Raw genomic sequence first — 22,123 nt, 5'->3', positions numbered from 1 at the left:
ATACAAAAATAAGTCTGCTAATAACGGGACATAATTGGTACCCATGGAAATTCCGACAGATTGTTGGAAGACCTGATCTCCAAAAACTACATAGATATTGTCAATCAGAAACTCAAGCATCTTTTTATTATCAACTTCAGAGTACTTGTGTGTACAATCAGAATGTTTTAACAAAATAATTTTGCAAATGACCAAAGACAAAATAAGTAAATATACGATTTCCATTTTTATTAAAAAGCAGCTTTCTATGATGTCAAAATGCCTGAATTTTAATTTACAAAACACTTTAAAAAGAATTACTTTTAATATAAAAAATACTATTTTGGGTGAAATACTGCTCACTAAAGATAACATACCTATAAGCTTTATTATAATATACACTAAGCAGTATACTTTTACTTGCTCATCAGAGTGTTAAAAAACAAACTTTTTTTGGCCTTGTAAGTCATTTGATTGTACACCACTATATCATATCCACTAGAGTTTTACATAATAGAAACCAGTAATTTGATTTAAGAGTTATTGATTCACTCCAAGCTCAAATATACCAAATACTTGTAAATAGGAACTTATATCTCATTATTTTCTGACACCTAATCATTACTTCCTATTGATCTTAATGAATTAAGCACTTGGAAAAAGAGGCACATTTTCTAGGACTAACCTTTGGTAACAAGTTCAAACAAATTTATTTAATTCACTTTATCTTTTTAATGGAAACATTTTGAACATTAAATCCTGTTTCTTCAAGTCACTTCTATGCAAAGATAATGAAAATCTTGTACTATGGGGAGTTAAGTACTTCTCAAGAGCACCGATAGTACACATAATTTATTCTTCCAAGTTTACATATACAGTGAAATGTATCTAATTCAACATGCACTGGGAGACAAACTTCGTCTTTTGAATAGACAGGATGAAATGAGAATTTCAATGAAGGTTGCAATTCATAGTGAAACGCGTACGGATTTCACAGGTTTCAGACTAGACAGTTTTCACTGTATTTTTTTCATATCAATATGGAGACACAGTAATCAGGTACAATGTATTTTTATGTCTTACATCTACATGTATAAAGGAAATATAGTAACAGATCACTGCAAAACATCTCAATTCAAGAAAAATACCTTCAAATATTTTACAATCTTTAATAAATAATAAGGCATTTTATGCATAAAATCAAATGAGGAAAAAAATATGAAGTCTGTGAACAAAGAACCGGTATATTTTCTACCTGGATCATGATACTAACAGATAAGTAAACAAAATCAATGTAAAGCAATATGCCTAACCTAAAAGATGAATAAATGTTTTCAGAACTGCACATCTTCAAAATGTTTTAATATAAATAAAATATAAATGCTGAAGTTAAGCTTAAATACAGAGAAAAATACTCATAAAAATCAAACAAAATCAATAAATGTATTAATATTGATCATACGCAAAAATCTAAAAAATTTACAAAATTAAAATATACAGATGAATATTTATCCAAATGATTGAAATCCTACACGTTGCACTTGAAGATGGAATGGAATTTTAGTAGTTTTTACACAATCCACAGAGTAGACTTATTATTAAGAAAGAAAAAAATAATTGTGGACTACATATACGTATGCACTCTCTTCAATAAAAAAAAAAACAATAAACATGTATTCTAATGATTTTACACAGAAAATCTTTCTTATAATCATTTTTTTTTTCATTTCATTGCCAATTTCTCTTATTTATATTACTGGAGTTTTTTCAGAGCATATAATTTTTACAACAGTGCTAGGGATGGGATGATACACCTTCTTCGATAAGTATTATGATACTTGCAGTGCCAAAATATTTTTAACTTAATTTTCCTTTTTTATTTTGAATTTATATTTATATCTAAAATATTCATTTTAAATATTATCACAGATCTATAACTCTCCTGTGTTTGCTGCTAGATCCACCCCTCAAAATTCATTTATTGATCAGCAGCCTGCTCTCACTCCCTCCACTGGAAGAGCTACAACTGCTGCTCTGGTCGTCTATCCTGGCTGTTGTAACGGGCACCCCTGTTTGGACTTTGGTAGAGCTTGTGTCATCTTTCTTGTAATTTTCCTTTAAAAAATCATGGAAATTAATATCATTATATGTTACATCTGTGCAAGTATAATTCTTGTGACAGTCAAATTATTCCTTTTAAAACAAAGAAAGCAACTTAATACTTATAGCTTATGAAATAAATGCGATTTTTTAAAATATCTGAACTTTAAAAAGGACAAATATAAATCATAGAAATGTTATCATTCCAATGCTACCTTTCAGTTTGGAAAACCATTTGAAAAAAATTAGAATCCAAAAAATCTAAATCCTCAAAATTAAAATGTAAAGTTTTTCAATCAAAACATGTTACTTCAAGATCTGTTTAAGACCAAGATACTTTAAGCTTTTTTAAACAAAAAACTGCTTTCTTTGTAGAATGGTAATTAATGTTGCAGCTATTGCAGAAAAAAAATATATAACCTGTGTAAGCTGCAACTGTTAATTCCCATAGTAATACACAAAGAAAAAGTTTTTCAAAAACATTTTACAGTTTATATTTATGTCTGTATAAAAAATCAAATAAAATAGGTGTAAGTACATTAAATCAAGGAATGTTTTTAAGTTTTGTGTGAATTATTGGTGTGTAAATCACACAGACTTGTCACGTAGGTATATTTCATGAAGCGCGCTAGCGCTTAATAAAAAAATATGCCTACGTGCAAGTCTGTGTGATTTACACACCAATAATTCACACTAAACTGAAAAACATTCCTTATATTTACATTTTACAAGTTCAAAAGCCACAATATTATGCTCAATATTTGAATTTCTTGCTGCCCTATATCATTACATTTTTATTAACGTCTCTGTAGCCTCATTGTGACGTCACTTTACCGCGAGTTTCACCGTGTATATTTCTACGCGTGAGTATACACAGAAATGAACTTCAAATCAATTGCAGAGTTGGCTTAGTAGAAAAACATAGCAAATGCAAATATTATTGTATTAATTGATATGTACGTTTTTGTACGTTTCATTCACACTGCATAAGAAATCTTTGGGTGTACAAGTAAATATTTAACCATCTGAAAGGGGGTACATTGAAACTAATGGTTGCAAATTGGAAAATTTTACCTGTTTTGAAATACCAGTCCATAGGGAACCAGCTTCTCCTCTTATACAGCCAATCACAAATGTTGTTACAAGTGTAAATGGCACAAGGTACAACAAAGCTGGTTGGCCTTTGTCCATAAGATAAAGGGCAAGGAAGGTCACCACAAGACCAATAGCATATGCTGCAATAAAAGAAGAAGGGGAAAATTGTAATTTTAAAATGCTGACCAGTAAATCTATTGAACAAGTCATATTATATTGATGGGAGTTCTTTTTTTTAATTAAATGTTCTATATAATATTATATATATTGCTAAACACAAAAAATTTCAGAAGTTTGCTTTCTTTTAGAACCAAGGGATGCATGGTTCTGAAAGAAAATAACTCGTCTATTTATCATATCCGGAAACCATGATGGTTTGAAATCATTAATGTACAACTACATTAAAAAAAAGTGTTCTGCCAGATTTCAGAAAAATTAATAAATATTTCAATGAATGAACAAGTTTTTCAGAAATGACTTTTTAAAAAAAAAAAATCTTTCACAATATGTTTATCACTTTAGTAAAATGGTGATATACAGATTCTAACAAATTGCCGTATCTCATTTTAGAAATGAAAACTGAGGTGTCAGTGTAATATTACATTTTATGGTGAAAGCTATACAGCTATACCGAGTTATTACACTCAGAACCTTACCTATAACAGTGGCTATGAAATAAATCCGTCTCGTGCCCACTCTAACATCAAATCTGTGGTTATAGCTGACCAGTAAACCTTAGAAGAAAATGATCTCTATTATTAAGATGCAAGTTCTTTATGTTCTATGTTACTACTACATACAACAATTTACAAAAGTTCAAATAGAACAAAAAAAAAATGCAATTGTCTTTCTAAACATTGGTAAAGAGATTTTTTTTTGTAAGTGATAAACTGTGAATGCATGAAAATTGTAACCAGAATTGATTGACTTATTCATTTATTTATTCATTAAGAATTCTGAGTAAAACAATAACTTATTCATTTATTTATTCAGTAAGAATTCTGAGTAAAACAATAACATCTTCTATAAATTCATTTACTATCACCCTGGCTACTAATCTGAATACAGCTGATTTTCTTAAACAAAAGGAAACAGAGCAGTGAAGAATCCATAGTATTAAAACATTTTAGAAAATAAAATGAAGAGTTATACTTCCCTTTATTCAAAGAAAAAACTTTTTCAGAACTTGAAACCTACCTGGAACAATGACGTCACCAAACCCCAGTAAAGAGTACGGCAGATTACACACGTTCATCAGTGAACTGCCAAGGCGAGGAACCTTAAACACCATGGGGATCTGTTCCCCTGATGACGACCCCCCTGAGGACCCTCCAGTGGCTACTTTTACCATCACACTTTCTCCATTCTAAAATTAGAATGTTTTTTTTGTATTTTTTTTGAAAAAAATTGGAGAATTAGTACAGCCTTAACTAGATAATTATGAACTACATTTAAAATTGTATGAATTCATCTACTTGTAATTTTATTCAAATGATTTGTTTCTAAGTATTGTGCCAAGAGAAAATTACACGAGGGAAATGCCATGTTGTGAAAATAGTAACGCTAATTTTCTTCTAAATTATATGTATGGGAAACAGTTTTCTGAATAAAAGAAGAATTTCACTCACAGAGGTAAAGTAGGGTGTAATGAAGACAAAGAAAATGTCATACAAAAATAACAGCACCATCAGTATGACACAGATCTGGAAAAATAACACATTAAATTAATTAAATATCAACATTTTACAAACAGAAATAATTGTTAAAAAGTATACATCATAAATTTGGCACTTTTTTGTATTTTAATTTTTGGTAGAAAACCATTATGCATTTACTGGTACAATGCACCATACACTGAACAATATTGAGTACAAACACCTTCCTTGCACATTCTGCATAAGATTATTATGGCAAACTGTTTTTCCTAGCATGTACAGAATAACATGCTTATAAAGAATTGATGCTTATAACAGTATAACAAATTGAAGCTTAAAGCAAAGTGATTTTAATTCCCCTTGGCTTTGAAATATAAACATTATGAATATTAAGAACATATAGCGGATAAAACAAATTATGGATTTTAACGATCGAAGCATATTTTACTGTACATAGAACAGTACTGATCACTATGTATAGCTGTCACTTTACCTTTAAGTTTGGCAGGTGTAATGTCTTTAGCATATTTACACAGAATGCCACACCTAGGATGTCCTGTAATACCCAGGCATAACTGAAACAAAAGAAAAGTATATTTATTTTCATGTAAAGGGAAAGAGGATTCTTATACTTTAAAATACAAGAACATTTTTCCCCCAGAGCTGTGGTACTATATATAATTAGGATTATTTCAATAATATTTGAAAGAGTCATTTTACTCATCACAGCATTTTTTTCAAATAATCCAGTTTTGATGCAATTTTTACACACGGTAACATAATAACAGGAGGCGAAAAAGAAATATTTGTACATCACAGCGCATTTGAATCCTTGAAAATGAATTGCATCAAAGTAGTAATTTTTCTCTTCACTGGGCTTAAATCATTTACTTCAATTCACATTTGCTTTACAGTGTATCCAAATATTAAAAATGTTAACCAATTATTCAAATAATGTTAATGTCTATAATACCTTTCTTTTCTTTGAATTCCCCAAAACACTGCCACACCTAAGCAGAGCAGAACCAAAATTATGTCCCTATAAAATGGTCGCTGTTTTAAGAATGGAATTTTATTGGCAGGTAATCTACAAATAACAAAAAAAAAATCATTCACATATTATATTATAAGTATTTTTTAACTATGATGAGCTCCATGAACATGTTCACCATAGACTACTAATATAACAAGCAAATTCAGAATTCAAGGTCAGAGCATGAGGTGAAATAAAATACACTGTAATACTTTACAAAAAGTGTGAAATGCTCGAGTACTGTACCTGTGAAAAATATAAATGTCCTGTCTCTTCTGTTGCAAAAGTATGGTCAAAAGTACAGCTGTAGAAAAGTACATCAAATGTCTAGGTCAAGGTCATGAGGTCAAAATATTTAGTTTCTGAAATGTGTTGACATTAGGTTACATGTACAATACATACATGTAAAATCCATAAAAGCCCTGTCTTTTCTCATTCCAAAATTGCTATAAATATTAAAAATTTTGAAAAGAAGATTAAACTTAAAGAACAAGGCCAGGGGGACAAAATTCACAGTATATCTGAAAAAGTTTGAATACAGGTAATAATCATTTGAAATATGAATGTCCAATCTTCTCTCATTCAATAGTTAATATGACCAATGATAAAACTTCTTACAATTAGGTCAAACTTCAAGGTCAAAGTCACAGGTCAAATTTCCTTGTACATTTGGAAAGGTCTTCTCACATGTAATCCACAAGTGAAATATAAAAGTCCCATCTCTACTTATTCAAATCAATATGACCAATGTCTGTGTTTCTATGACAGACCAAAAGCTGGATAGACAGATGGACTAACAGACAAACCAGTGAGATTTAATGTTCTTTTGCTTTCGTGAAGGTAGGGAACAATAAGTAACTAGAAAAAAATGTCAACCTGTACAGTACACTGAATACTAAGTCTGTTCTTTGAAAAACAGAAAGGGGGGGGGGGAGGGACATGTAAGTCAATTTCTTTCAGTGACATATATATATGACTCTCCTTACTGGTTTTTTTAAAGGGGGCATGAATGTTGTCTTAGGGTGGTGGCAAGGGCATTTTTTTTAACTTTTCGTAAACATCTAATAACTTTGCAAATCTCAGGGGGATCCAGACATACCCTTCCCACAGATCCATACAATGATTCTGTCAGGAAATTGAAACCACAAGTTAGAAATATTGTCTTCGGTTAGAACATACATGTATATTTATACAAGTATTAGAGTTATTTTAATTTAATACTTTAGACTGGTTAATAAAGCAATTTATTAAAAAGTATATAAATGCTTAATTACCGAATTCCACTTTATTCCAATTTGCAAGTTTTATGTTAAAGTCCCATGAAAAGCTTCAGGTTAAAATAAGAGTCATTACCCTTTATTCAAAGTGCCATACTGTACAGTGATTCTTTATGATGAAAGTATTAAGGCATGCTGTGAATATTATGTTTTATTATACAATTGATTCATTCCCAGCTCTCTAATTTGCTAGAGATGTAAATTACCACTATTTAATATGTAATTATAAATTCCATATTAATTTATTCTTTTGTTTGAACTCTTGAATTACAAATAGAGGACTTGTAAAAAATGTTGTAGAACAACTGCATCATAGCATCCAAACATTGACACAGGGGTCATTAATTCCCGAAACATATAAATCAAATATTGCACTAAAATTTTCCCATGAAAGGCCCCACCATAAACCTAGATCCTGATTCTAATGTTTCAATGTGTAGTACTGGCACTATGCCATCATCTGGGAAATGACAGTGCTCCTACATGAGCAATACATATCTAACCAAACGATATGGTTGTCAATGATTATCCATTGAATTCTTTGAAGAAATTAAAAAAAATGAAATGAATCAGAGCATTTCTGAAATAAATATTTTTCTTTTGTTTTTACCAAATCTATGTGTGTGTGTGTGTGTGGGGGGGGGGGGGGGGGGGGGCTATTTTTTAGTATGCAGGAAAATTTAAGAAAAGTAGGTTTACTTTGCCTTTTTTATGCTTATACAGTATTTTAGTTCTTCTTTTAATTCAATTGTCATATATTGCATAGTGTAAAAAGCTTGTGCTATCATTGCTAGACATCATATATCATGTCTAATTTCATATCATGCTAATAAGCATTGGTATCTAATGCTAGACTAAAGGAAATTTGATTTCTCTAAAAATGAATTCATTTTATTTTCATTTACGGGGTACAAATGTCAACTTTTTACAAGACCGTTTCGAAGACTTCAAAGAACCTTGAATCATATTAAGATGCATAAAATGAAAATTGTTGCATGAAAAGATCTCAATGTCAAGATTCATTTAGAGACTTTTTAAATAAAATAATAAATTTAAGAGTTATCCTTCCTGGCTGAGGATCAGATATCCTTAAATATCAACATTTTACAAACAGAAATAATTGTTAATAAGTATACATCATAAATTTGGCACTTTTTTGTATTTTAATTTTTAGGTTAGCAGGTTTACTTTGCCTTTAAATAGGTACAAGAAACTTCACGTGGAAAAAGGGTGAATTAAAATCTTATATTACAGTATGAAAAAATTAAAATTGAAAAAAAAAAACCATAACTATTTTAGAGAACAAATTTGCACCCAAAGAAAAAGCTACACCAGTAGTAGTATGTATAATAGTCCTTTTTTTCTTAGAATGCAATACGTGGCTTTTTCACTAATATATTCACATCCATATAGGTGGGTTTTTTTCTTTTTTCCGTCCATATTGCTCAGAGATTAACATGTCTTTATATAAACAATTGGGCCCTCAGTGTCTCGTCTTGTAATTAAATCTGTAACACTTCTATAACTTTTTTTTTTAAAAATAAATCTCACTACCTTGCCTCCCATGGTATTTTGCTCCATAATGGCTCCACACAGGCAAATAGACCGGCTGTTCCAGCCAAACAGAACAGAGCTATCACCACATACACTGTAGAATATAAAAATATTAACTTGAACGTCTCACTGTTGTTTGAATAAAGTTTTAACTATGGTGCCATGGTATATATATACATGTTTATAATTATATATATTTTAAACATATGGATAAATATGTGTTCTTTTGTTAAGAGGAATGTAGAAGGCTAGAAGCCCCAATGATTTAAAAAGGTAATTAAAACATTTTTATTTCCCACTTTTATACAGTTGTAGCAATTAAATATGCCAGCTAGTACATTTTTCAGTTAGAACTACTTACCAAGATAATCATAGAAGAAATACAGAAGAATGAGGAAGGTACAGACAAAAAAGAAGAAGACGATGATCATTGGTACGGAGATGTCCAGCTCCTCTTCATCATCATCACTGTTGTCATCAGCTCCCGATCTCCCAGATTTTTTCCCTGAGTCTTTTGATTTTGGTTTTTTCAAACTATAGAATTTACATGTATATTACAATTCCTTACTGTTAATATTATTGTTTTTATTACACATTTGAATCTGTGACTTGCATAAATCCTTTCCATTTTCAGATGTAAATATTAAGCATCCATTCAGCAGAAAAAAATTCTGAACCTCCATAATTTAGTGAAAAAAAATGTTTTTTTTTTTTTTTTTTTTTTTTTTTTTTTTTACAAACCCATATGTATATCAAGCAATTACATTTTACTGACATTATATTGTACCCAAAATCCAGCAATAAATGATTATCCCAAATCATTTCATAACAATACTATAATCCATGCCTAGCAATACTTTATTTTCCCCAATTCTTAATTTCAGTAGCAAAACTTACCCCCTTACCAACAATATCTAATTCCCCCATCAACTCTCTCAAAAGCATATCTAACCCCTTACCCAACAATACTGAATTCCTCTCAAACTCTTTCTTCAGTGATACCTTACTCTCTAACCTGATCTTCTAGCAATAAGAACATCTCCCTGTTACATCAACCCTTACCCTGAAGTTTTGACCACTCCTGCCCAGTATCCCCCCACAATGATACACAGCATGGCCAGGAGAAAGATGACCACAATACAGGGGTCAAATCCACTACTGTCTGGAGCTACCAACATCACCTCCACTTCTGAGCCCTCTCTCTGCAATGATAAAAACAAAAAAAAAACCTTATTATAGTGACAAAATGAAGAAACTTCTACTCTGTAATTTTTTTCTATTTTCTGGCTTGTCCATCATGACAAGCAAATGTATGTCTCACATGTACATCAATTTCACAAAAATCAATTCCAGAATGTAAATAAAGGACCCCCCCCCCCCAAAAAAAAAAATACAGTCTAGGAACAGAACAATAAGACATCTGCATATTGGCTGTACAATACCAGGAGTAGACATGGTAGAAAAAAGTTCAGAAAGTATACATAAGTCAGGGTTGTCTTTAAGACCTGGAAAATGACGTTACCTCCCGGTTACTCTGGTATTCCTTGAATCCCCTTGTTAGGGGAGGAACCCCAAAACCCCTTTCTACTTTTTTTAATGTTCCCTGCTATTTCAATTCTTAGGGACAACCCTGCTAAATGATGCTAACTTTTCTGTTCCCATCAAAGTAAACATCTCAGTCATGAGTATATGCCAAATTTAAAATGTAAGAATTGAAGATTTTTCTTGCAAGTTAATTAATTCATTCTGACTCATATTTCTTGGTAAATACATGTACAATCCCACTAAACAATATATTTTAGAACATATTTATTTATGTACAGAATCAAGTTTACAATGCAGAGATCTTTTTCAATTATCTCCTATTCTCCTCATGAAATTGCACTATCAACTGACATATAAATTTTATGCAGCTGTATGCTGCTTTCAATTTCAAATAAAAATGAAAAAAAAATTGTCACATTTAAAATGCTAGTTTTACCAGAATGTCCTGAAAGTCTGCACTTTTGATGCTGGCCACAATGATATTGATGGTGTTATAGTCTGATGTCTGGTTGGCACTTGGGTATATCTGTAAATTATCATACAACTTGTACATTTTAAACATCAGAAAAAAGCATTGTGTGATCAACAAACATTTGTACCCATAATATGTTCACATACTTTGTCCAGTGTAAAATTTATCTGGTACCCCAACTTCTTCCTGTTTCTTAGTTCCCCCTCCTACCTTGTTTTTGGAGATAATCAATATCCCTGCTGCTCCATGTCTCTTGGCCATCATGGCTTTTTCTGTGAATGTACATGTCCGATTTCCTCTGGCAATGGCCACAATTTTCCCCTTGACGTTGGTGTCATTGGTGTAAATAACACTGGAAAAACAGCCCTCATCTTGGGACAGGTTTACTAGGTCATAAGCCTTCTGTATAAAGAAAAGAAATGAGTAACCCAAGATAAGACTTAATGTGTGCCGTATATACTCGCCTAAAGGTCACAACAAATTTTGGTGCAAAACACTATGTCAAATTTATTAGAATCCTAGAAAATTCAGTATTTTTCTGGATGAGAAAATAAACTACAAGTAATTTGTAAAATTTAAAATGATAATCATCTATATGATTTACAAATGTCAGAACTTAAACTAATGCTGGAAAGGAAGGTCTAAGATTATACCATATTATACCATAATTATGCTTATAACACAAGTACTTTCAGATTTAAATGATCTTATTTTGTAAATAATAGTCTCAATTATCAATGTTTATGCCCAAAAACATACTTTTAACAACAGGTAAATACTATTATAAAAAAAATTGAAGTTGGTAACAGATTCTGGCAGAAAAAACATACTGACTTATAAGAGAGTCAGGGGCAAACTCCTCCAATATAATCTGATAAAATATAACAAACTTAAAAGTGAACAGACTTATAAGTGAGAATATATGAGGGGTGATCAAAAAGTTCGCAAACTATCTCTATATTTAAAAAACCACAATTCAGATCAGAATGAAATTTGGCACACATATAGTCAAACACATGTTCTATAAATAGCAGATGTTAAATAATGTTTTGCTCCGTGTTTATGAAATCACAATGTTAAAATGAAGTCAGTATGTAGATGATTTGTGACAAGAAATGGTTGACTCAGTCGTACTCAAGCAACGAACAGCTGTAAAGTTTAACGTATATCTTAGAAATTCCTTTGCAGTAGAATAAGATAATTTGTACAAGGTTTATGAAGACAAAAGACTTACCAGAAGTTCAATTACTAATTGGATCAAAAGGCAGGGAGATGATTAAAAATTATGTTTATTCTGTTGACTAGCAAAAGCAAGCCGGTTAAAAGATGTGTCCTTAATTGAGCAATTTGTTTTGAAAGGTCGCCAAGTTACAGTAAGAAAAATAGTTGAATATCTGAGCAATAATATAATTATTAAATCCCTAAAATATCGCTTACTTTAGACTTTAAACATATGAGATATGAAAAAAAGAAGGCGCCCATACATTTTTCACATTGGATAAACGACGCTCCCGAGACAGAGAACTCGGGTTGTGATGGCCACCATGCTAATTTTGGGAAGGGATATCCTTATCCGCCCATCCTATTGCCGAGATTTGGCCATTTCTGACAGATGGTCTGTTCTTGTTATAAAAAATTACTTGCATGGTAAGAAATATGAGACTCGGAAAAACCTCTCAGCTTCTGTGAACAGATCACTACGAAGCATGTCACGTGACCGCCTGGATCACGTGATTTGCGCATGGGCAGAACAATGTCAGATGTGCATTAAAATCCAAGAGGACCACTTTAAAAAATAATAAACACTGAAACCTCATATTATTTCTTTTAAGGAAGTAACTCAATTAGTTTGCGAACTTTTTGATCACCCCTCGTAAGGTATGTGCATAACTGGAACACTTTGTTAACAAGGTTTGACTGTAATTATTACATTCTGTTTTAACATTTTGTATGTTACAATTTCTTGTTCCAACTACAGTAAATTCTTTTGTAAGATTTATATATAATAATTATAACAATACAAAATTTCATAATAGACTGGAATGTTGATAATGTTCACAGCTTGAGCTCAGCAGCTGTGGTTTGCTACCTGTCATTTATCTTTGCCACTGGGAAAAAAACCCAGAGTGAATACTGTGTCGGATTTATTCAATCAACTTTTCATTATTTTCTTTATAAATTGCTAAATGTAGATTGACTTTTGTATTGTTTTGATAATACCTACAGCCTGCGACTTCTCCTCTGGGAGAGAATGGAAGAGTGGATTGTACAGTATACAGAAATGGTCACCCCATTCAGTATGGGAGGAATTCGGCTTGGCAAAAATTACACCATTGCCGTCACACACAACCTAAAACAGATGATACACATGTAATTATATTATCGTGATAAAAAGTTACATGGGTCTATTGTCAATCACATATTTTAACACACTTAAGTTTGAATGGGCAAGGCACGGAAACTTCTTCATTGAAAAAGCAAATTGAAAATTAAGTATCACAAAAAAAGTGAAAAATTTCTTCCTGCTAAATGTAACTTGACCCACAGTAATGATTATAACTATCTTATAGTTAGTTACCTTGCACTACAAAACGTATATAATAATTGAGTCATGTTCAGTCGATATGCTTTGAATTATACATTGCTTGAGGACCATGATAATTGTAATTCAAACATATTTCAATAAACATTTTACAAAATTTTAAAAGGAATATTACCTTTGCAGTTTTTCTTTTTTCAAAAGGATTTATTCTAACTACATGTAGACCCATGATATCATATTCCTTATGTTTACAACCTTGTGATCTTAACATGAATAAGTATCAGTGCTGCTATTCATGTAGACATTATACATGTATTTCCTGTTTCTCTGCTTTTGTGCACTCAGAAACATCAAACACGGCTGGAGAATATGTGAGAATCTAACAAGAGTTGAACTCTTTTATCACTGAATGCTCTACTCTGTGAGGCAATAGGTCCTTCAAGGTATTCTACCCGGTCAGATAGACTTCATCCTGACCCCCCTCCCCCAAGTTAATGTTTCTGCTTGAAAAAAAATAATAAAAAACTTACAGACCTATATTGATCCCTTAAACCTGGACACTTCATTTCATTTTGAATATTTACCCTTAAGTCTTAATCATGGAGAGCAACCAAATGAATTGAAATAATTTTGATAAACCTAAATTTAAACAAGGAAACACATCTGTGGAGCCACATGACTCAACAGATTTATCAATAAAGCAATAAAAACAGCAACCAGCAAGCTTCACTAGGCAAGTATGCTTGCAAAGCTCAGAGCCAGTTTTCATTGCTTCCTGCTGATATAACTCCTGTGGTGGATCCAACATAAGAACCTGCAAGCAGGGACCTATATACTAACGTTGTAGTATGTATTAGGTCTCTGATCATGCAAGTAAACTAGTTGCCTTACATATCACAGGTACATTTGAATTGTACAAGTATTTTTTCTCTCTATAAGATCGAATTATAGTCATTTCAGATTGTTATTCCGAGATTCTTACTCTAACTCCAGTCTTTTTATTTCTTTATTTTGACCTGATGAGGGGGTTGGGTCGAGTACAAAATCAAACAATATAAGGAGGAATCTCTGATTAATAAAGTGTGGTTAGTTGATAAGAGAGATGTGTTTTCAATACTCAGTCTAACCTTCCTAGATAACTGAAATCTCTCCAACGCCATTTTGCGAAAGAGACATTGGCAACTCATTGAACTGCCAGGTACTGTGGGGTCATAAAAAAACTCCCACCTGTTAACGGAGGAAGAAATATAATACACATAGGGACTATACTGTACCTTAATCATTATAAGCATCTATTCAGAATAATTCTATAGACTTTACCTTGTCGATTCCACAAAAACATAAAATTATAAGAAGACTCGTAAAGTTTGTTAATCCCATGTTTACGTTTTTATTCTTCCTTCGTGCTGCACTTTCACTTTGCACGAGCTTGCGCACTTGACATTTAAAGAAAGACAACTCAAGATCTCTCGAGATTTCTTTCTTTACTCGGGATATTACAGAGTTATCTGCCCATTAATCATTTAAGTTTTACAAAGATCCGAGGTTTAAAAAAAGCAGCCCTGATCACAGGGGGCTTGCCAGGTAATGTTTGCCCTTTTATAGTAGGAGTAACTGTATATTTACAGAGGGCATATATTTTGTGACAACTGACGAGGCCCTTGGATATGCTCTGATATGAAAAATCTAATTAAATAGTTTAATGGACTTTTGAGCTTGAATACTGTTCGTTATCTCCATATATTTCATAGAGATATATAATGTGTACATTTTTCTTTATAAAATACATCTTTAACATCAACTGAGTTATAAAAGATTACATAACAAAAATATCTGCCATGGAGTCATTTTGAACTCTAGAGTAAAATTAAAAAAAAAAAAAAACCGACAGATTCATGAAAAATTTTACTTAGATCTTCATAGATAATCGATCTATATAATTTAATAATTCTTGGCTGAACGTGCTTTTTTTTTTTATTATTTCCATTGATAATTTTAAACATATCTTATTTCTATTGTTCTGAATGAAAAGATTTTTTTAACTTCAGATAAAAAAGCACTGTTTTGCATGTGTAATTTTTCTACAGAAACGCAATATAAAATTCTCAACCTTTTAATTTCACAAAGTGCACGTATCTGTAATTCTTCTATTGGTGTATACACAGAGCAGCTGTCATGTAGCATCTAATATGTTCTGTCACTTCAAATATGTTTCTGGAATGGTCGCGGTATTGATGCTGTTTTTTCCCTAGGTCCATGTCCAATTTTTCGACTGAAGAAAGCTTTCTCCCCTTAATCCCAATTAAACTGCAAACGCTTTATATATAGCTGATGTTCATGTTCCCTCCCTCTGTATTTTCTCTCTCTCATCTCTCTTAAGACTCTCCCTCTCCCCCACTGTCACTCTCTATCCCCCACTCTACTTTCTCTCTCTCAATGTCGCCTGTCGCTCTTTAGTTTTTCCCTATATTTCTTCTCTCTTTCCTTAGTCTCTCCCTATACCTTCACTGTCGCCCTCAATTTGCGTTTTCTCTATCAATGTTGGCTGACGCCCTCTGGTTTTTCCTTACCTCTATTTCCTCCCTCTCTGTCTCTCTCTCGTCTCTACCTCTGCTTTCTCTCTCCCTTTACTTTTTCTCTCTCCCGGTTGCTCTATCTCCTCTAATTCCCTCCCTTTACTTTCTCTTTCTCACACTGTCGCTCTGTCGCCTCTCCCTCTATCTCCCTTCTCTCTCTAACTGTTACTGTAGCTTTTTAGTCCCTAGCTTCATCTACTTTCTCTTTCTCACTGTCGCTTTTTCCCCCACCTCCCTTTCATATCTCTCTCTCTGACGCTGTCTTGCCTCTCCTCTCTCCCTTTCACTCTCGGTCGCTCACTAGTATCTCTCTCCCTCTTCGCGCTCCCTCTTACTGGTGCTCTCTAGTCTCTGCCTCCCTCTACTCTCCCTTTCTCTCACTGTCGCTCTCTAGTGTCTACCCCCCTCTACTCTCCCTTTCTCTCACTGTCGCTCTCTAGTCTCTACCCCTCTACTCTCTCTTTCTCTCACTGTCTCCCTCTGGCTTCTCCCTCCCTCTACTTTCTCTCTCTCCCTATCGCCCTCTAGCCATTACCTCCCGCTTTAATTTTTTCTCTCCGTTCCCGGCGCTTTCTCACCTCTTCCTCCTTCTTTTTTTCTCTCTCTCACTGTCACTATGCAGGCTACCCTTCTACTTTATCTCTTTTACTGCATTTTTGCTCTCCCTCCCACTATATTTCTCCCTTTTACCATATCGTGCGCTCTCTCTCTTCTATTTCTCTCTCGCTATCGCTCTATCTCCCTCCCACAGTTATTAAACATAACAGACACAAATTCCGTCTTCGTTTCCACTGTTTAATACCTTTTACCCAAGCAAGATAGAAAAAAGAATACTAGTTGTATAGTTGTATGTAATTGTACACTAGCCCTCATTTTGTCTTTCCTTTATTTTTTCTTTTCTTTTTATTCAAAAAAGAAAACTTCTCTATTAGAGTTAGATATTATTGTGTGCTGGTCATCTACAGATGAAATAAGCGAACTATAATGTTTAATCTTTTTATACAGATGTATTTGTCTGTGTGTATATCCGTTATTTTCAGGCTCACAAAAAGCTAATGAGCCTGAAAATAACGGACATACACACAGACAAATACATCTTTATAAAAAGATTCACATGGGGGGTGGGGGGGGGGGGGTGGGGGGTTCGAATCAAACAGAAATTTTAAAAAAAAGATTCCTTCACCAAAAAGAAAAAAGAAAAAAAGGGGAACAAAAGATCATCAGATATATTATTGAGGGGGCTCAACTTTAAATAAGTTTACTTTCTAGTTTATACAATATATGAACGTGTATTGCAAAATTAATACGAAAAGTGAGGTTCTTTCCCCCTCACAAACACACCGTCTGGTTCTTCCCGATTTTTGTGAATCTGATTTTGTTTTCTTAAAAAAAAATCCGCTTTTGCGATGATACAAACTGGTTCAAGATTATTGGACGCTGCTACACATAAATGTATTTTTAGCAAAACTGCAAATCAAGTGTTTTTTTTTTTAAATCAAGTTTTATTATTTTTTTTTAAACATAAAGATAGTTCCCATTGAAAAATCGTGATTTATTATTTCTTTGAATCAACTACACCCCCACCCTGTTGAATTCGCCTATAGACTTATTAACAGGGTATATAATAGTTCTGCTCCTTTTATTGACCTCATGTCATAACCTTGACCTGCTTTAATATAAACGCTCTACATTAAACATGACATGCTTCAGAAGAACTAGGTCTGGGTGTATATATGCATGTAGGCAGATAGATGTATTTGAATTCACAGTGATATACTTGTATATATATATATATATATATATATATATATATATATATATATATATATATATATATATATATATATATATATATATATATATATATATATATATATATATATATATATATATATATGCTTAATTAAGAAATGGACTAAAATTTATTTAAACCATGCATTTGCATTAATGTATTTTTAGAAGACTTGCGTTGTCTTTGCACTAAAATACTTTCAATCAAGATTTTGAGCAATTTCTTTTCATACTAAATTATTTTATTTTTAATACTGTGTCTTCATAAATAAAAGAATAACAATTAAAAAAAAGTAATATTAGCTCTTAAGCATGTTAAAATGTTAAAATAAAAAAAAGTAATATTAGCTCTTAAGCATGTTAAAATGTTAAAATAATATGCCTGTTGATTTAATATTTAGTTTAATAATTATCAGTAAAAAATGAAACCAGAAAAAGTGCATGAGACTGAATGAAATCAACTTCTGGGTGTTTGTCACCAGGTGTCTATTAATAATAACAATTTACCATGCACCTCAAAATAAATGTATTCATTTCATGTAAATAATGGTTATACATCAGATTTCTAGTATTCGGACACAGATTACATAGAATTCCAATGTTCAAGCTTGAAATTGTCTCTATTTCTAAACCGTCCAAGGTTACATTAAACCCCAAATTACTCAGTATATAAGAACTGCTACATGTAGTAATAGTTTGCAATAAATCGTCAGCTTAATGAATACTAATGCTTTCTCTGGAATACGAGGTAGGCGTGAATTCCAGCATCAGGACTCGGAAAAATAAAAATATAATAAGTAATATAATATATAAGTGATTTGTTTCACTTAATAATCCAAGCTTCTGCTTTTTGAAGCAAGCTTCCTAGAAACGCTTCTCGAACTATAGAAACCGGAAGTAAATGTCCACGTGGCATTAACACAATCCCAAGCAATGTGTCCATTCCGGTCCGATGCGTCTCATGAATCTGGAGCAGCACATGCGCATAAGGAGTAGCCGGATTTTGGTCTTTATCAAAAGATCCTTGATGATTCAACATCACATAAGTTCCTTTGTGGAGCATTTTAGGTTTTGAATTTAGATCGAAAAATGTCGGTAGGATATTTACATGATTAGCCAGATGAATTGCTTCGTTTATTTCAAAGCTGGTCGGCTGTGTCATATCCGTTGAAGGTCTAAATTGCAAACGCCAGCTGTCCAAAATACGATCTTTTTGAGACACAGACACATTCTGTCTCTTCCATACACAATTAAAACACTTTAAATTCCTCCACTTTAAAATACTTAAACTCATTCTGCTAAAATTTTATTGCATCATTGGTCGAATAAAGTATTTTAAGTACACGTCTTGATATATCCTCCAAAATTTCTGCACATTTAATTCTTAAACATCCATGTACATGTATGTACTTTTAAAAGGAAGGGGGCAGGGAAAAGACATAAATTTTGAAATATCATTTTGACTCATGTTTAAAAGTATCATTAAGATATTTGGAAGATATAATTGCATTGTAAGATATCTATTTAATGCATCAATTTTTAGGAGAATTCTGTACAATTCAAACTGAAATACATGCAATTTAAATTAGTAACGAATTTCGGGTTGTTTTTATAAGGGATAATGCTTTCATCAGTCAACGTATGACAATAAATACATGTCTGATCCTCCATACATATTCACGTAGATAATGACTGTGTCCTCTATCAGCGGTCTGAATGTTGACCCAGGCTTTGAAGATAGTGTTATACTTAGGGTAACCTTAGGTAAACCTTCTCACGGGGATAAGTCATGATTATATACATGTATGTATGGAGGAAGGAACTTTATATCACCAGGCACTGCTTTATATTTTTAAAAAAATTAAATACTTATATGTATTACTTCATTATTTTGTTCTATACAAAAATTTTGATATTTCTTATGCAAAATTAAAAAAAAAAAACATGTGTTGCATATTGTATTTGATAAAATAAAATAGGTCAGAATAGACACCTCGCTGCTTCAATACTGTTTCAATATTTATATACATTATGTGATTTAACACCGCAGGTATGCTAAACGTATTTGTTTATCCGATACCAAACAATAACAGGGACACAGATTAATTCTAAAGAAAATTCGAGCAAAGTGGACATTCTTTTGATATATCCGTAAAGTACATGTATTAATATATGCAATATACCCTATCACTAATTACAAATAACTAATATCTAAATATCTAGCTTCCGTTTCACAATATGAATTAATTTTGCTGTTCCACATATAGTTGCAATAATGCAATTCTTCTTTGCATATTCCTGTTTATTATTATGACAATGGCTTCGCTAGATGTAAGGAAGAGCCCACCCCGGTCCTGTTCCTGAAGCATGTTTAATATGTTTAATCGTAAATTTAATTTAACTGTATTACTGTACATGTGACGCCATTGTACTGGATTAGTAAATCAAGAGTTTCTCTTTAGAATGAGACAAATAAAAAGTTATAACGAAAGACATTCACACTATTTGCGCTATATTTTACAAAACTATTTAATTGTGATTTACACACCAACCACATTCACAAAACTCCTTGAGCAACCCTAACTGTGGGGCGACAATATGCACAGTAAGAGTAGAAGCATATTGTCGCCTGCGACAGTATAATTTTCCTGCTAGCTGCGACAGTATGTAAATTAAACTCACGAGAACCTTTTATCATCTAGGGTAAAATTCTCACAGGCTCAAACATGATTAAATGGAAAGAGAGACAACTTGTGTCTACTAATGACAACTTGTAGTCAGGGTTTGGTCATCTAGTACTTTTAGCAGCTTGCTCCTATTTTGTCTTAGCTGAGAAATCCGGATAAACAAGAAAATTCAAAGAAATGTGGTCCCCCGCTTTATGTGTCTTAGTGGATGGGATGCCATTATTTATGGCATATTGTATCTGTCTTGTTTGTGTGTCCCCTTGTCTCTGCATCACACAAAAAGACATAAATTATTAAATTAGTAATAGTTATGGCAAAGATAATTGCTTCTCAAAACTACATCAAACTTCAAGATCAAGGTTATGAGTTTAAATATTGTAATACAATCCGAAAGGTCTTGTCAAAAGTAATGAACATGTAAAAAAATATTTAAAAACAGAGTATACAATCGAAAAGGTCTTGAAACAGGTAATGCACATGTCAAATGTAAATGCCATGTCTTCTCTCAATCAAACGTTATCAGCAATGTTAAAATGTTTGAGAATTAGGTCACACTTCAAGGTCAAGGTCATGGGGTAAATCAAAGTACATTTGGAAATGCTTGTTACAGGTAATGCACGTGTCAAAGTCCTATCTTCTTCCTAACTTTCAAAAGTTAGCAACACTGATAAAATATTTGAAAATTACGTCAAACTTGAAGGTCAAGGTCAGGGTGTCAAATATCATAGCACGTTCGGAAACATTTTGACACAGGTAATGCACTTGTCAAATATGAACGTCTTATCATATGTCATTCAAATGTAATCACCAAACTTAAGACTTTTGAAAATTAGGTAGAGCATGAAGGTCAAGGTTCAAAAAGGGTTCAAAAAGCATAGCATGATCAGGAACATCTTATCACAGTTAATACACATGTCAAATATGAAAGCCCTATCTCTTCTCAATCAAATATTATCAGCAACGATAAAATTTCTGAAAAGTAGGTGAAACTTCAAGGTCAAGGTCATGAGGTTAAAAGTCATAGTATATTAAGGAGGGGTTTTTCACAGGTAATATGCATGTGTAATATAAAAGCTCTATCTTTTCTAATTCAAAAGTTATGACCAAATTAAAGTAATGTTAAATTTCTTTTAAAAGTAGAACAAACTTCAAGGTTACGGGGTAAAAAAAAAACTATAGTACATTTGGAAAGGTCTTGTCACAGGTAATGTAGATGTGAAAGATGAAAGCCCTAATCTCTTTTCAAAGATTTTTCAAAATATACTCTGATTTCCGACTCCTTAACCTTGAAGTTTGACCTACGTTTCAAAAATTTTAACAATATTCTAATTTGGTCATAAAATTTGAATGAGAAAAGATAAGGTTTTCATAATACTCATGTACATTACCTGTAACAAGGTCTTTCCAGACGTACTATGGTTTTCGAACCCATGACCTTGACCTTGAAGTTTCACCTACTTTTCAGAAATTTTATCGTTGCTTATAATGTTTGATTACTCTGGATTTTGAGCTCATGACCCTGACCTGAAACGTTAACCTACAGTCTTTTTTCATGTAATTTTGAGAAGCTATAACCTTTGTCAAATATGTTATTAATTTAACAACATGTCTCTTGTATGAAGTCAAGACACACAAACAAGGCAGTTACAACATGCCATAAATAATGGCATCCCCTCCACTAAGACACCAAGAGCAGGGGACCATATTCTTTGAATATTCTTGTTGGAAACACTTTTAATTTTTATTAAGAACTGGCATGTTTTAAGAAGAAAATAATCGTTCTAATCCGAAAGCTTTTTTTTCTAAGTTTATGACAT

General features: G+C 32.4%; 1 protein-coding gene across 1 annotated transcript; it reads right to left on the bottom strand.

Moving 5' to 3' along the window:
- Positions 1–208: 208 nt before the first annotated feature.
- LOC133176827 (signal peptide peptidase-like 2B) lies at positions 209–14,646 on the bottom strand. The gene is made up of 14 exons (XM_061311896.1): positions 14,573–14,646; positions 12,935–13,060; positions 10,921–11,112; positions 10,675–10,764; positions 9,756–9,895; positions 9,055–9,227; positions 8,694–8,787; positions 5,803–5,916; positions 5,323–5,404; positions 4,803–4,877; positions 4,372–4,540; positions 3,831–3,908; positions 3,154–3,314; positions 209–2,094 (listed from the first exon to the last, which is right to left on the bottom strand). Exons 1-14 carry the CDS (start codon positions 14,630–14,632, stop codon positions 1,954–1,956), a joined length of 1,695 nt encoding a protein of 564 aa, XP_061167880.1. The 5' UTR covers positions 14,633–14,646; the 3' UTR covers positions 209–1,953.
- Between the last annotated feature and the right edge of the window lie 7,477 nt (positions 14,647–22,123).

This window comes from Saccostrea echinata, unplaced genomic scaffold (genome assembly GCF_033153115.1).
Source record: "Saccostrea echinata isolate AGI-Se365-2 ecotype Australia unplaced genomic scaffold, CSIRO_AGI_Sech_v1 ptg000081l, whole genome shotgun sequence".
NCBI classification, from domain to species: domain Eukaryota; kingdom Metazoa; phylum Mollusca; class Bivalvia; order Ostreida; family Ostreidae; genus Saccostrea; species Saccostrea echinata.
The sequence above is the reverse complement of the archived record's forward strand: the minus strand, read 5'-3'. Positions and strand labels throughout refer to the sequence as shown.